At 40.8% G+C, this 12,578-nt stretch overlaps 2 protein-coding genes across 2 annotated transcripts; both read left to right on the forward strand.

The window, feature by feature from the left end:
- Positions 1-810: 810 nt before the first annotated feature.
- LOC143484489 (histone H2A) lies at positions 811-1,230 on the forward strand. Its single transcript, XM_076983226.1, has one exon. It carries the CDS (start codon positions 811-813, stop codon positions 1,195-1,197), a length of 387 nt encoding a protein of 128 aa, XP_076839341.1. The 3' UTR covers positions 1,198-1,230.
- Positions 1,231-2,845: 1,615 nt separating this feature from the next.
- Positions 2,846-3,338, forward strand: LOC143484341 (histone H3). The gene has a single exon (XM_076983027.1). The coding sequence runs from the start codon at positions 2,846-2,848 to the stop codon at positions 3,254-3,256; it is 411 nt and encodes a 136-aa protein (XP_076839142.1). The 3' UTR covers positions 3,257-3,338.
- The last annotated feature ends 9,240 nt before the right edge of the window (positions 3,339-12,578 follow it).

A 12,578-nucleotide genomic window follows, 5' to 3' on the forward strand; every position in this document is an offset into this window, starting at 1 on the left:
GCACATCGTTTATTTAGACTCTGGTATGCTAATTTGAACACGCCCGCCCCTCTGCGGGGATGGCAACTTATTACTGGCCAGAAACAACCCCTCCTCTCACACGGACCTCCTATCGTTGCTCCATCACTGTATCGCGACGGGGTAGCGTCTATTAATTCCGCCCCAGCCATAGTTCTGGGATTTTTCCTTTTTTAAATTATGTTTTGTGATTAATCAATATTTGAGCATTGCAACATCCCATCATGTTAAAAATATTAAATATTAAAAGTCTTGGATTAAGGAAGAGTGGTTTAAAATGACAGTGAGGTAGTGACGTCAAACTCGAAACGCGGAATCGAACTGAATCGTCCTGAAATCAAACTGAAGTCCACATCAAAAGGGGAAAGTCACGTGACTGTTCCAAAACCGGGGTTCGTTACGTCACGCAGTTTCGATATGTTTCGAATCTTTTCGCACGTTTTAGTCCGCACTTAAATTCAAGCAGCTGGTCTGAGATTTGTGATATTTGTCTGGGATTTGGACCCATAGTATTGTTAACCTTGTAAATCCTGTAAAGCACTTTGTGTTCTGCTCTAAAGGACTTGCTTGAAGCCACTAGAGGCACTGCAGGAGGCGGAGCTAAATGCCAAGATCATCCAAATGTATGGGGAAGGGAATGGAAGCTGGCTTTGGATGTCGACTGCTTCGCCATTGGATATTCGTCATGCTTTCTTTGGCCAATAGGAGAGCAGCTATTTTTCCTATATTTTAAGCGCGCTGAGCGCGTTTTCTTTATTTCAGCCTTGGTCACACAGTACTGTTGATAAAAATATGAGCGGCAGAGGGAAAACCGGTGGAAAGGCAAGGGCTAAGGCCAAGACTCGCTCGTCCCGCGCTGGACTGCAGTTTCCAGTGGGCCGTGTACACAGGCTTCTGCGCAAAGGCAACTATGCTGAGCGTGTCGGTGCTGGTGCTCCGGTCTACTTGGCTGCCGTGCTGGAGTATCTGACTGCTGAGATTCTCGAGTTGGCCGGTAACGCCGCCCGTGACAACAAGAAGACTCGTATCATTCCTCGTCATCTTCAGCTCGCCGTGCGTAACGACGAGGAGTTGAACAAGCTGTTGGGAGGAGTGACCATCGCTCAGGGTGGCGTACTGCCCAACATTCAGGCTGTTTTGCTGCCTAAGAAAACCGAGAAGACTGTCAAAGCCAAGTAAATTTCCCTTCTCTACTACAGTCAATCCAACGGCTCTTTTAAGAGCCACCCACATTAACTTATGAAGTGCAACTTTTCAAATCATTCCCATTTGCGTCTTTCCATCTTGACCATTGTATGACTATTAAACACTTTCACGCACACAGCCACGATATTGTTTAATTTAAGTACTAAGTAATGGCATTGGTTTCAGTTTAGTTGTCTGGTTCAAGGATATCTTGCATTCTGGCCTATCCTATCTAGGATGTGTTATGTGAAGAGAGGGAAAGCACTCTGTAAATCGCTCTGGATAAGAGCGTTTACTAATTGAAATTAAATCGACCTTTGTCGTTACACATTGTACTTGTACATTGCACAACGAAATTGGTTTACAGCCCTCTCCCCCTCTTGGTGCAATAGAATAGAAATTTTTAAATAGAAAAATCTTAAATATAAACAAATTAAATAACATTAAGAGTTATGATTAACTATACATGCGTAAGCATAAATTAACTAAGCTCTCTTCTTTACACACTATAAAGAAAAAACAAATAATAAAAATAAAAAACTAAAATGTTATACTCCCAGCTGCTTCAAATGAAAGCGTGCTGTTACATGTACACATAAATGAATTTATGTGGGCTAACGGGATATAATCAGACGCTAGTAATTAAAGGCCAGAAAACTCCAAACAAAACTAGATAGGCAAAGTTTGTGAACAAACTTTATGTTGGCTTGCAAAGCAGCTGAATTGTTTGAATATTGATGACCTAATGTTAAAGGCTGTTTTAATGTTATCATTGTTAAATTATGTTGCGGTTAAGGGGTAGTTTAGCTGTTTGGGGCAATTACTGCTGAGGAGTAATTGGCTGTGGGGTAGTTGATATTGAGGGGTTATTGACCTGTTGGGGTTATTGTTGTTGATGGCTATTAAGATTACTGTGTAGTTCCTGGTAAAAGCTTGTTTAGATGTGTTTTTTTTTTTTTTTTGAGGGGGTATTTACCTGTGGTGGGGCAATTACTGCTATGGGGCAATTACTGTTGAGGGGTAATTGGTTGTGGGTTAGTTAAATTGAGTTGTTGTTCAGTTATACAGTCAATACTGCTGCAGGGACTGAGGGAGAGAAGAGGTTCTGTGCGTGTGTTGCGTGAGCCTGTGGGGATCTCCCTTACGGAATGTTCAGTTCTGAACATTCCGCCATTCATTCTCTATGGGAAAAAGTCAACTTTGGAGCGCTGTTCTGAGGACACCGTATATCCGACATGTCCCAAAAGCACAAGCACACTTCTTCCCAATGAGATCTGTGATCCTGTCAATTTTCAAGGTTCTAGCTCAAAAACTGCGACCTGTGAAATTTACCGAAAAGTGGAATAGAATAATAATAATAAGAAAAAAAAATAGGGAGAACAGTATGTTGACTGCTTCGCAAGCCAACATGATTTTTGCCGTGAACCCGCCTGAAAAGTAGGCTTATTGGCTTTTTTCTTTAACGTGCGCGCTAGATTATGGGCCAATTGTCGTGAAGTGACGCACACTCGACTGTCCAATGGATGGCGTTCATATTGAAGACGTCCATTGAGCGCTGGTCATCGTTTAGGGCTTGAAAAGACGCCGTCTTCACTTCGCCTTATTCTTTTTCCTTGTCGTTGAAGGCTAAAGTTCTATCGTTATGGCAAGAACCAAGCAGACCGCCCGTAAATCCACCGGTGGCAAAGCCCCGAGGAAGCAACTCGCCACTAAGGCTGCCCGCAAGAGCGCCCCAGCCACCGGCGGCGTAAAGAAACCTCATCGTTACAGGCCCGGTACTGTCGCGCTGAGGGAGATTCGTCGTTATCAAAAGTCTACCGAGTTGCTCATCCGCAAGTTGCCTTTCCAGCGCCTGGTGAGAGAAATCGCTCAGGATTTCAAGACCGATCTCCGATTCCAGAGTTCTGCCGTCATGGCCCTGCAGGAGGCTAGTGAGGCATACCTGGTTGGCCTGTTCGAGGACACGAACTTGTGCGCCATCCACGCCAAGAGAGTCACCATCATGCCCAAGGACATCCAGCTGGCCCGCCGCATTCGTGGAGAACGTGCTTAAACTGACCGCTCAGATTAAGATACCCAAAGGCTCTTTTAAGAGCCACCTAATTGTTTCACTACAAAACTAGCAATTGCCTTGACATCACTTGGAGCAGTCACGCGCCGTTATGACTTGCAGTTTTCAACTTCCATAATAATGTACAATCAATACCTTTTTACCTTTAGTTTCAATTCTATAGTTGAGAATGTACTATAAAGGTAAGTAGCGGCTACCTTCGTCTGTAGTTTCAAATTAACCAGTGGGATTAAATGCATTCAAGGCTCAGTTTAAAATGGATACAAACCTTTCAGATTTGTCTGTGAGTTCTTCAGATAAAATAAATGTTATGTGGTGTTCACTGAGAATTATTCTGGTTAAGGGCATTCTCACTGGTTATCTATTAATTTTGGTGGTGTTACCTTCAAATGTCCATCAAGAACTGTTTAACAACAGAGAAAGCTTACTAAATTACATTATTGTACATAAGAAATTATGTTGGCCAAAATATTCGACTGTTCATTCAATTTTACGTTTTGAGTTCCATGTTTCCATTCCAATGTATGTATTTTTAAACCTAAAACTTCATGAACAATACAAATGAAAATGTCTGGAAGACAAGTGACCCTTGGTTGAGGAGATTTCGATTAAGCTTGACCACCATCTTGTGGCAAATTTTGTGAACTTTCACATTTTTTTATCTTTAGGGGCAACAGTTAAGAGCAACTTTGGTTTCTAATAAATTAAATAAACTTTAATTCAATAGCCTTTATTGGGTGGTATAAAAATCACATTCAGAAATAAGTACTTTGAATTAAATCATTTGTCCCACAATTATTGGCACCCCTGGTGTTAGTACTTTGTACAACCTCCTTTTGCCAACAAGACCGCACTTAATCTCCTATAACTCTTGAGAAGATGGTAGAATACAGGAAGGGGGATCTTTGTCCATTCCTCTTTGCACAACCTATCTAAATTGTCCAGAGTCCTCAGTGGTTCTGCTATGCGCACTATAAAAAAGTTGTAAAGGAGTAAATAAACTGATATCATCTGAAGACGTTACCTGACTCAGTAATGAAAACCTATGAGGTGAGCTGAAGAGAAGGACTCCTCAGCTCACCTCACAGGGTTTCATTACTGAGTCAGGCAACGTCTTCAGATGATGTCAGTTTATTTACTCCTTTACAACTTTTTATTGGGGTGCGGAATAAACTGAATGGAATTATCACTGCAATCATGAACAAATCCCTCAAATAAAGTGCATCCAGAAATGCCAACATGCAGTGAGCTGAAAGCTGAGAATCCTGAATTATGCAAGTCTATTGAAATTGAGTATTATCTATAGAAATAAACACTAATGTATGTTTATAATTTATATAATGGCTAAAGTATACTTTTAAGTTAATATGCTTCTCCTATGTAGTATCTTTCTTAATCACACACACACACACACACACACACACACACACACACACACACTTTGCTGTTGTCATAGAGCAAATTAGTATTTACCAGACAAACCCTCCCGCCTCTCTCCATCTCTCTCACACCCACACACACACACACACACACACACACACACACACACACACACACAATGTTCTCTCAGAGCAAGTCCTTTGATATACCCTCACCATATTACCCTCACATCACACATACATGCACCCAGACACACACACCTCACACTCTTGACACACCTCACTGAAATTGCACTTTTTCTATTCATTTCACATCTGTGCTTTTTCCCTTGTATTATACCTGTTCAACATTTGTTGATTTTACAGTGTTCACTGTAATGTGTGTAAATATGTAAATTAATATGAAGAAATGCAGACAAGCATGCTCAGTCATTTGCAGTTTTTTACGACTGCTAATATGCGTTTCCCAATAATTGAGATACATTTTCAAAACTCTAAACATAGCAACACATTTACCTCACACAAATAGCCAAATAGTTAATATCCTGTTTAAAAGCCCATTTTCTTACAGTTTTTCTCAATTGGTTTGGTTCATTTCTTGAAACCGAAATTACATTCTCCAAACTCTTAGATCATTTGACACAACTGCCTTACAGATCAGCACAACAAAAGAGCTGACTTACAAAAGCGTATATCTGTCCCAAAACTGTTTACTTATGCTTCAACGCTAAATTCCTTTTTCATTTACAGTAACTAAATGCCAAATCTGCATTACACAATGCAAACAAAGTTTTCTCATTATACACCAACTTTGTTAAAACACAGCAAACCTTGTTCAGTATCCAATCATTCTTTCAAACAATAGCACAGATTCTCTATTTGAGATGAACATAGTCAATCACTGCACAACCACTGTAAACAAAAACTAACATTTGATGGCAATACAGAAAAGTATTACATGTAATTTTGTACTCTCTCCCAGCAAACAACAGACATTTTACAGTAACATCTGTTGTTTTATTAGTCAGTTCATTTTTACTGTAATCCACTTCGTTATACTATATGGAATGTAGATTAGACAAAAAAGTAGTCAGTAACAGTTTAGCAGTAAAGGTTATATTTTACTGCATTAGGGACATTACTGTAAATTAGCCTAACCCCAAAAATTATTACCGGTATTGTAAACATAATTAGCCATGGTCCCATATGTGTAAAAATACACATATACAAAAAAAAAAAAACACACACAAGGGGGAAACAGGATACAGGATACAAAACAGGATACAAAACGGTCTTGTTACGTGTAATCAAAGCGGTCTTTAGCAGTTGGCCACATGTTTTCATCCACATCACATCTGATGTTAGCCCTTGCCGTGCACCTGGGGTAGAAAAGCTTGGTATGCCTTATTCACAGGGCCGGAGTGGGCCCCCTTTTCAGCCCAAATCCGGCCCAAAATTATTTTTCCCTCGACATGAGCAGGCCCGTAGGAAATCCTCCCGAATCTCCCGATTAGCCACTCCGGCTCTGCTTATTCACCCCTGGCAGTTGTCAGCTGAAATGTCTCTGCAGCCAGGATCCAATACATCCAGGAGGGACATTTGGTCATGGGGCCGATGATCATACACGTTCCACCTCCAGACTGAAAGAAGTTCCTTAGTGGGGTTGAGGAAAGGCGAGATGGGCGGGAGGAAAAGGGACATCACTCTTGGATGGTCTATAAACCAGTTTGTGATGACATGAGAATGACAGAATGCTATATTGTCCCATCACAAATGTCCTCATGTTTCCTCCCACCTGTTCCCTTTCTGCTTCTGGAACCAGTTGTTGGTAGAGTTCATTCAAAAATGAAAGAAGGAGGTCATTGTTATAGAGACCAATCTGGCATTTGTGAAGGACCAAACCAGCACTTGATATTGCAGGACAAATTGTTATATTTGCTCCTCTCTGACCCGGTACATTACTGTACTTCATTTTATTTCATTGATCTATATGTGCAAACAATGTGTATTACAGTAATAGCTTTTCAGCTACCTTTGTTTTTGCAGAACATTGCATTTTATACAATATTTAAGGTTTTGAACATTAGGTTTTCATTTTTGACATGCTGTGTGCAAGCATTTGTAAATAACAAAAAAATGATCCAGAATTTTGTTATTGGATAACCTTGTGTGTATAGAAAATGTAAGCATTATAGAAACATGTTAAATGACTGTAAACAACATGAATTGTACTAATTGTATAGCCACTGAAGACTGACGTTGTGTTCACTGTGTTTAGAGTTTTGAAAATGTGACTACAGATTGGACAAACACGTTAGCAGCCGTAAAAAAACTGAATTCAGATATCTCCCATCTCACTTATCTACAGTGAAGATATGAAAAAATCAAATAAAAACAGCTAAATCGTTAGTGACACCCATTATACTGCAACAGTGTCTCTGAAACTGCTGCTGTTAGACTAGTGACAGGACATGGACCTCTTGACGGTCGGTTCTCCAGCTCTAAGAGACTGATTTGGCATGACCAGATCAACTCTGTAGACTTTCAGACCCAACCAATCATGATAAACCAATTATGACCTCTTACTCATGACTCACATATAATGTGCATTTAATATTGAAATCTACATTAAGGAAGAGAATGGATTTAGACAGTATGGTGTTATGGATTTAAATAGTACAGTGTTATGCAAAGTTGAATGTAGCTTCACACACATGCAGAAAATGAAAACATCATAATCTTCCAAATGTACCAACTTTCCCGATACGGACAATACTAATCATTAACTAGGGACAAACCTTCTCCTCATCTATTGTGTCTGTGAGAATAACGGGTCCATGAGGAATGTTCTAAAACTCAGCCCCTACCTGTCAGAAGTCCTGGTGAGTCATATATATTTCTGAAGCATGATTTTATGACTGTCCGTATGACTCTCATAAACTCCTTTTTGTGCTGGCATGGGATCTAATGTTTAACCGTGAGTTCACCTGCACTCCACTCACTGCACTGGTTACCTATCAGTTTTAGAGGAGATTTTAAGGTTCTGGTGATGGTTTTTAAATGTCTTCATGGCCTTCTTCATTGTACCTTAGTGAAATGATTGTTAGATATGATCTAGTCAGGTCTCTCGGGTCATCAAACAGCAATTTACTGGTGATTCCTAAAATCCAGTTAAAGATTGGAGAGGGTGCATTCATGGCCCAAAGCTCTGGGACGCTCTTCCTGAGGAGCTCATAGACATTGCATCCCTGTACAGCTTCAAGAAGAGCCTTCCGGTTTAGATCTGTATTTAGATATGGGACTAGACAACACTATTTTACATAATTAGGGTTCACACACGTAGTGTGGGAAACCTATTGTAATTGCTCGAATTTTTCTTTTTTCTTCTTATTATTATTTTTCTCCGCATAAAACGCATACTGCAGCCTAGACCGTAAGGCCCAGAGACACCAAACTTGGCAGAATGGTGTAGTCTCTTTGCGAGACCGTGCTAAAGTACAGAGACCCACATTGGCCTGATGGTGGCGCTATAGCGCACCATTTTGCGTTTTGGTCCATATCTCCCAAACCGTAGGGCCTAGAAACAAAATTCCACTTCTGATGGATTCCTTGGTTCAAGCCAAACAAAAAAGCCTCAAGAACCATTAAGCTCCGCCTACTTAGATTTTTTGCTAATTTGCATAATATGCAAAACCTACTTTTTTATACTAGTCCCTGGTTTTTCATCCGATCACCACAAGCTTGGTATCAAAATGTTCAGAAGAATCTCTTTATCAATATTCCTGGAAAAAATTGTGACATTTGCATACAGTGTCGTTGTGACATGTCAATCAATAGCTCTGGGGCGTGGCCAAATTTACTTAAACAGCTATATCTCAGCAACGCTTTGACGGATCTTCATAAAATTTTAACAGTTGTTAGGGCACATGACTCCGAGGTCAAAGGTCAAAGCTGGCCACGATTGTCCAATAGGGGGCGCTATAACATGGGAAAAACTGTTTCTCAGAAACCATTAGTCACATCAAGCCAAAACTTTACAGGCATCATCAGGGGCCCAAGTGATATCAAGACACACAATGATGACATCATCACTCAAAAAACATGGCCGCCATGAGCCAATTAATTTTTATTTGAATTAATTGGCCATTTGACAGACTTACCATTGGCCAATCAACATGAAACCTCACCACTGTGCATATTTCAGGACTATGTGTCATGCTGTGCAGTTTTAAAACATTTGGCCACTAGGTGGCGCTATTTGTGAAAATCATGCATAACTCCTCCAAATTTTCACTTAGGAACATGCAACTTGTTTCTTTTTATTCCTTGCAGTAGACCTGACAACTTTGCAATTACAAGTCCTATTAAAAAATGCATACTTTTGTCACATTCATCAATTGTTTGAAAATAGCCCTTTAAGAACTAGTCCTAGGAATTTGATCCAATGATGGCAAAAATGGCATAGCCGTAATCTGTAGACACTGTAGTTAACTACACATGGAAAAAATGTTGCATTTTTATTTGTCTGATTGGTCAATTTTTCCATTATATCCTTCTGGCCATGCCATAAATGACCTTTATTGCTATAACTCATAAACCATGTAAGTGATCAACTCCCAATTTGAAAGGCTTTTAGACACTGAGGTCCCTGTGAGGTATGCCAAGTTTGGTTCAAATTGGCCTGTTGGAGGCGCTACAGTACCCAAAAACCTGAGAAATCATAAAAACTCACGCAGCAATCTTGTTATGCAGAATACAGACAAGTAATGGGGCTTGTATGATTCAGATCAATGAGGTCTATAACATTGCAATTACATCTCATAACAAAAAGTGCACTGCCTGACCAGAAATGAACCTTTTAATTCACCAAAATGTCATTGCATTACTGAGATTAATGAGATATCAGTATGATAGTACTTGGGCTCCATCTAGTGGCCAAACACCGGAACTGACTGAAAACTATTTCTCACATGAAACACCACACAAACACACACAAAGCTGATCTCAGCATGTGATTTAGTTCTGTGATCTGAATAATTTTGCCAATACATATTATTTTGATCCTTTTGGGCCTTTAGTGCCCCAATTGAACCTTTTTTGCACATTGATTTATTTGTGCATTTTTTCCACTCAAACAGCTTCTTTTCACATTTTGGGGTCTAAAGGACCTTTTGGGCCTCTGCCTATTGAGGCCAAGAAGCCTATTCGTGTGTGAACCCGCCAATTGCCGCTTGCGGCTATATTTATTATTATTATTATTATTATTCTTTTTCTCCGCTAAAACGCGTCGTGCAGCCTAAACCGTAAGTCCTACAGACTTCTCCTTTGGCCAACTTGTAGTACTCCTCTCCGCTACTCAGGCGCAACACGCCAGCCCGATCCGACCATAGGTGGCGCTATAGCGCACAAAATCGCTTGAAAAAGTTTACACAGGTGTTTCTCCTAAACCGTATGTCCTAGAGATAAAATTCAAACTGCATCTGATCAGGCATGAGCTCATCTAAAAAAAGTTCCATTGAAGCTATATGCTCCGCCCCTTACATGTCGAGCTAATTTGCATAATATGCAAATACGCACACATTTTTGAGCGCGTACTAGTCCCTGGATTTTTCACATACATGCACATATGTGGTATCCATGCGTTCAGAAGAGTCTGAACTTTAATTGTTATGGAGCCAAAGTGCACATTTCTGCACATGGGCGTGGCCACATGCATCACAAGTCAAGCGTCGAAAATTCCTTCGCCAAAAATCCACATATTCTGCTATATCTCAGGCATACTTTCACGTATTCATACCAAATTTCACACACATGTACCTACTGGGTGTCTAGACCTGCACATGCATTTTGGCAGACATGCACATCTAGGTGGCGCTATAACGGCCAAAAAACTCTCCTGCCCACACCGATTGGCCAAATAACTCCAAACTTGGTACGCATCATCTATATGCACCTATGACACAGGTCCTTGACCTGCACCATCATATGTCCAATATGGCCGCCGCTATCGACCAATAAGCCTTCAGTACACCTTTCACAAGCTTTTCATATGCCAATTTTTTTTCTGCCTTAAAACTCGTTGTGCAGCCTAAACCGTAAGACCTACAGACTTCTCCTTTGGCCAACTTGTAGTACTCCTCTCCGCTACTCAGGCGCAACACGCCAGCCCGATCCGACCATAGGTGGCGCTATAGCGCACAAAAACGCATGAAAAAGTTTAAACTGGTGTTTCTCCTAAACCGTATGTCCTAGAGACAAAATGTAAACTTCACCTGATCAGGCATGTGCTCATCTAAAAAAAGTTCCATTGAAGCCATATGCTCCGCCCCTTACATGTCGAGCTAATTTGCATAATATGCAAATTTGCACACATTTTTGAGCGCGTACTAGTCCCTGGATTTTTCACATACATGCACATATGTGGTATCCAGGTGCTCACAAGAGTCTGAACTTTAATTGTTATGGAGCCAAAGTGCACATTTCTGCACATGGGCGTGGCCACATGCATCACAAGTCAAGCGTAGAAAATTTCTTCGCCAAAAATCCACATATTCTGCTGTATCTCAGGCATACTTTCATGTATTCACTCCAAATTTCACACACATGTACCTATTAGGTGTCTAGACCGGTACATACATTTTGGCAGACATGCACACCTAGGTGGCGCTATAACGGCCAAAAAACTCTCCTGCCCACACCGATTGGCCAAATAACTCCAAACTTGGTACGCATCATCTATATGCACCTATGACACAGGTCCTTGACCTGCACCATCATATGTCCAATATGGCCGCCGCTATCGACCAATCAGCTTTCAGTTCACATTTCACAAACTTATCATATGCCAATCAACATGAAACTCACATATTATGTTCATCTACACACCCTCTAAGACATACTCAAGTATGACGGGAATTGCACCACTAGGTGGCGCTATACTAGAATTTCCTGAATTACCCCTACATCTTTCTTACACATGCACACACATGCAATGGCCTACCTATAGGTTTCATATACACATTGCTTCACCCATACCTACCCAGTGATTACACACACATGCTTACGCATCTCAGGCGTGCCAGATGGTGCCCATACCCTGTGCTTGGACCCCGTAATTGCCGCTTGCGGCTATATTTAGGGTTCACACACATAGTGTGGGAAACCTATTGTTATTGCTCGGATTTTTCTTTCTTATTATTATTAGGGGTCCAAGCACCACCGGTGCTGGAACCCTATTGTTTTTGTTCCGATTTTTATTATTATTATTATTATTATTATTATTATTATTTTTTTTCTGCCTTAAAACGCATCGTGCAGCCTAAACCGTAAGACCTACAGACTTCTCCTTTGGCCAACTTGTAGTACTCCTCTCCGCTACTCAGGCGCAACACGCCAGCCCGATACGACCATAGGTGGCGCTATAGCGCACAAAAACGCATGAAAAAGTTTAAACTGGTGTTTCTCCTAAACCGTATGTCGTAGAGACAAAATGTAAACTTCATCTGATCAGGCATGTGCTCATCTAAAAAAAGTTCCATTGAAGCCATATGCTCCGCCCCTTACATGTCGAGCTAATTTGCATAATATGCAAATTTGCACAAATTTTTGAGCGCATACTAGTCCCTGGATTTTTCACATACATGCACATATGTGATATCCAGGCGCTCAGAAGAGTCTGAACTTTAATTATTATGGAGCCAAAGTGCACATTTCTGCACATGGGCGTGGCCACATGCATCACAAGTCAAGCGTAGAAAATTCCTTCGCCAAAAATCCACATATTCTGCTATATCTCAGGCATTCTTTCACGTATTCATACCAAATTTCACACACATGTACCTACTGGGTGTCTAGACCTGCACATGCATTTTGGCAGACATGCACATCTAGGTGGCGCTATAACGGCCAAAAAACTCTCCTGCCCA

Source organism: Brachyhypopomus gauderio, chromosome 20 (genome assembly GCF_052324685.1).
Source record: "Brachyhypopomus gauderio isolate BG-103 chromosome 20, BGAUD_0.2, whole genome shotgun sequence".
Taxonomy (NCBI): domain Eukaryota; kingdom Metazoa; phylum Chordata; class Actinopteri; order Gymnotiformes; family Hypopomidae; genus Brachyhypopomus; species Brachyhypopomus gauderio.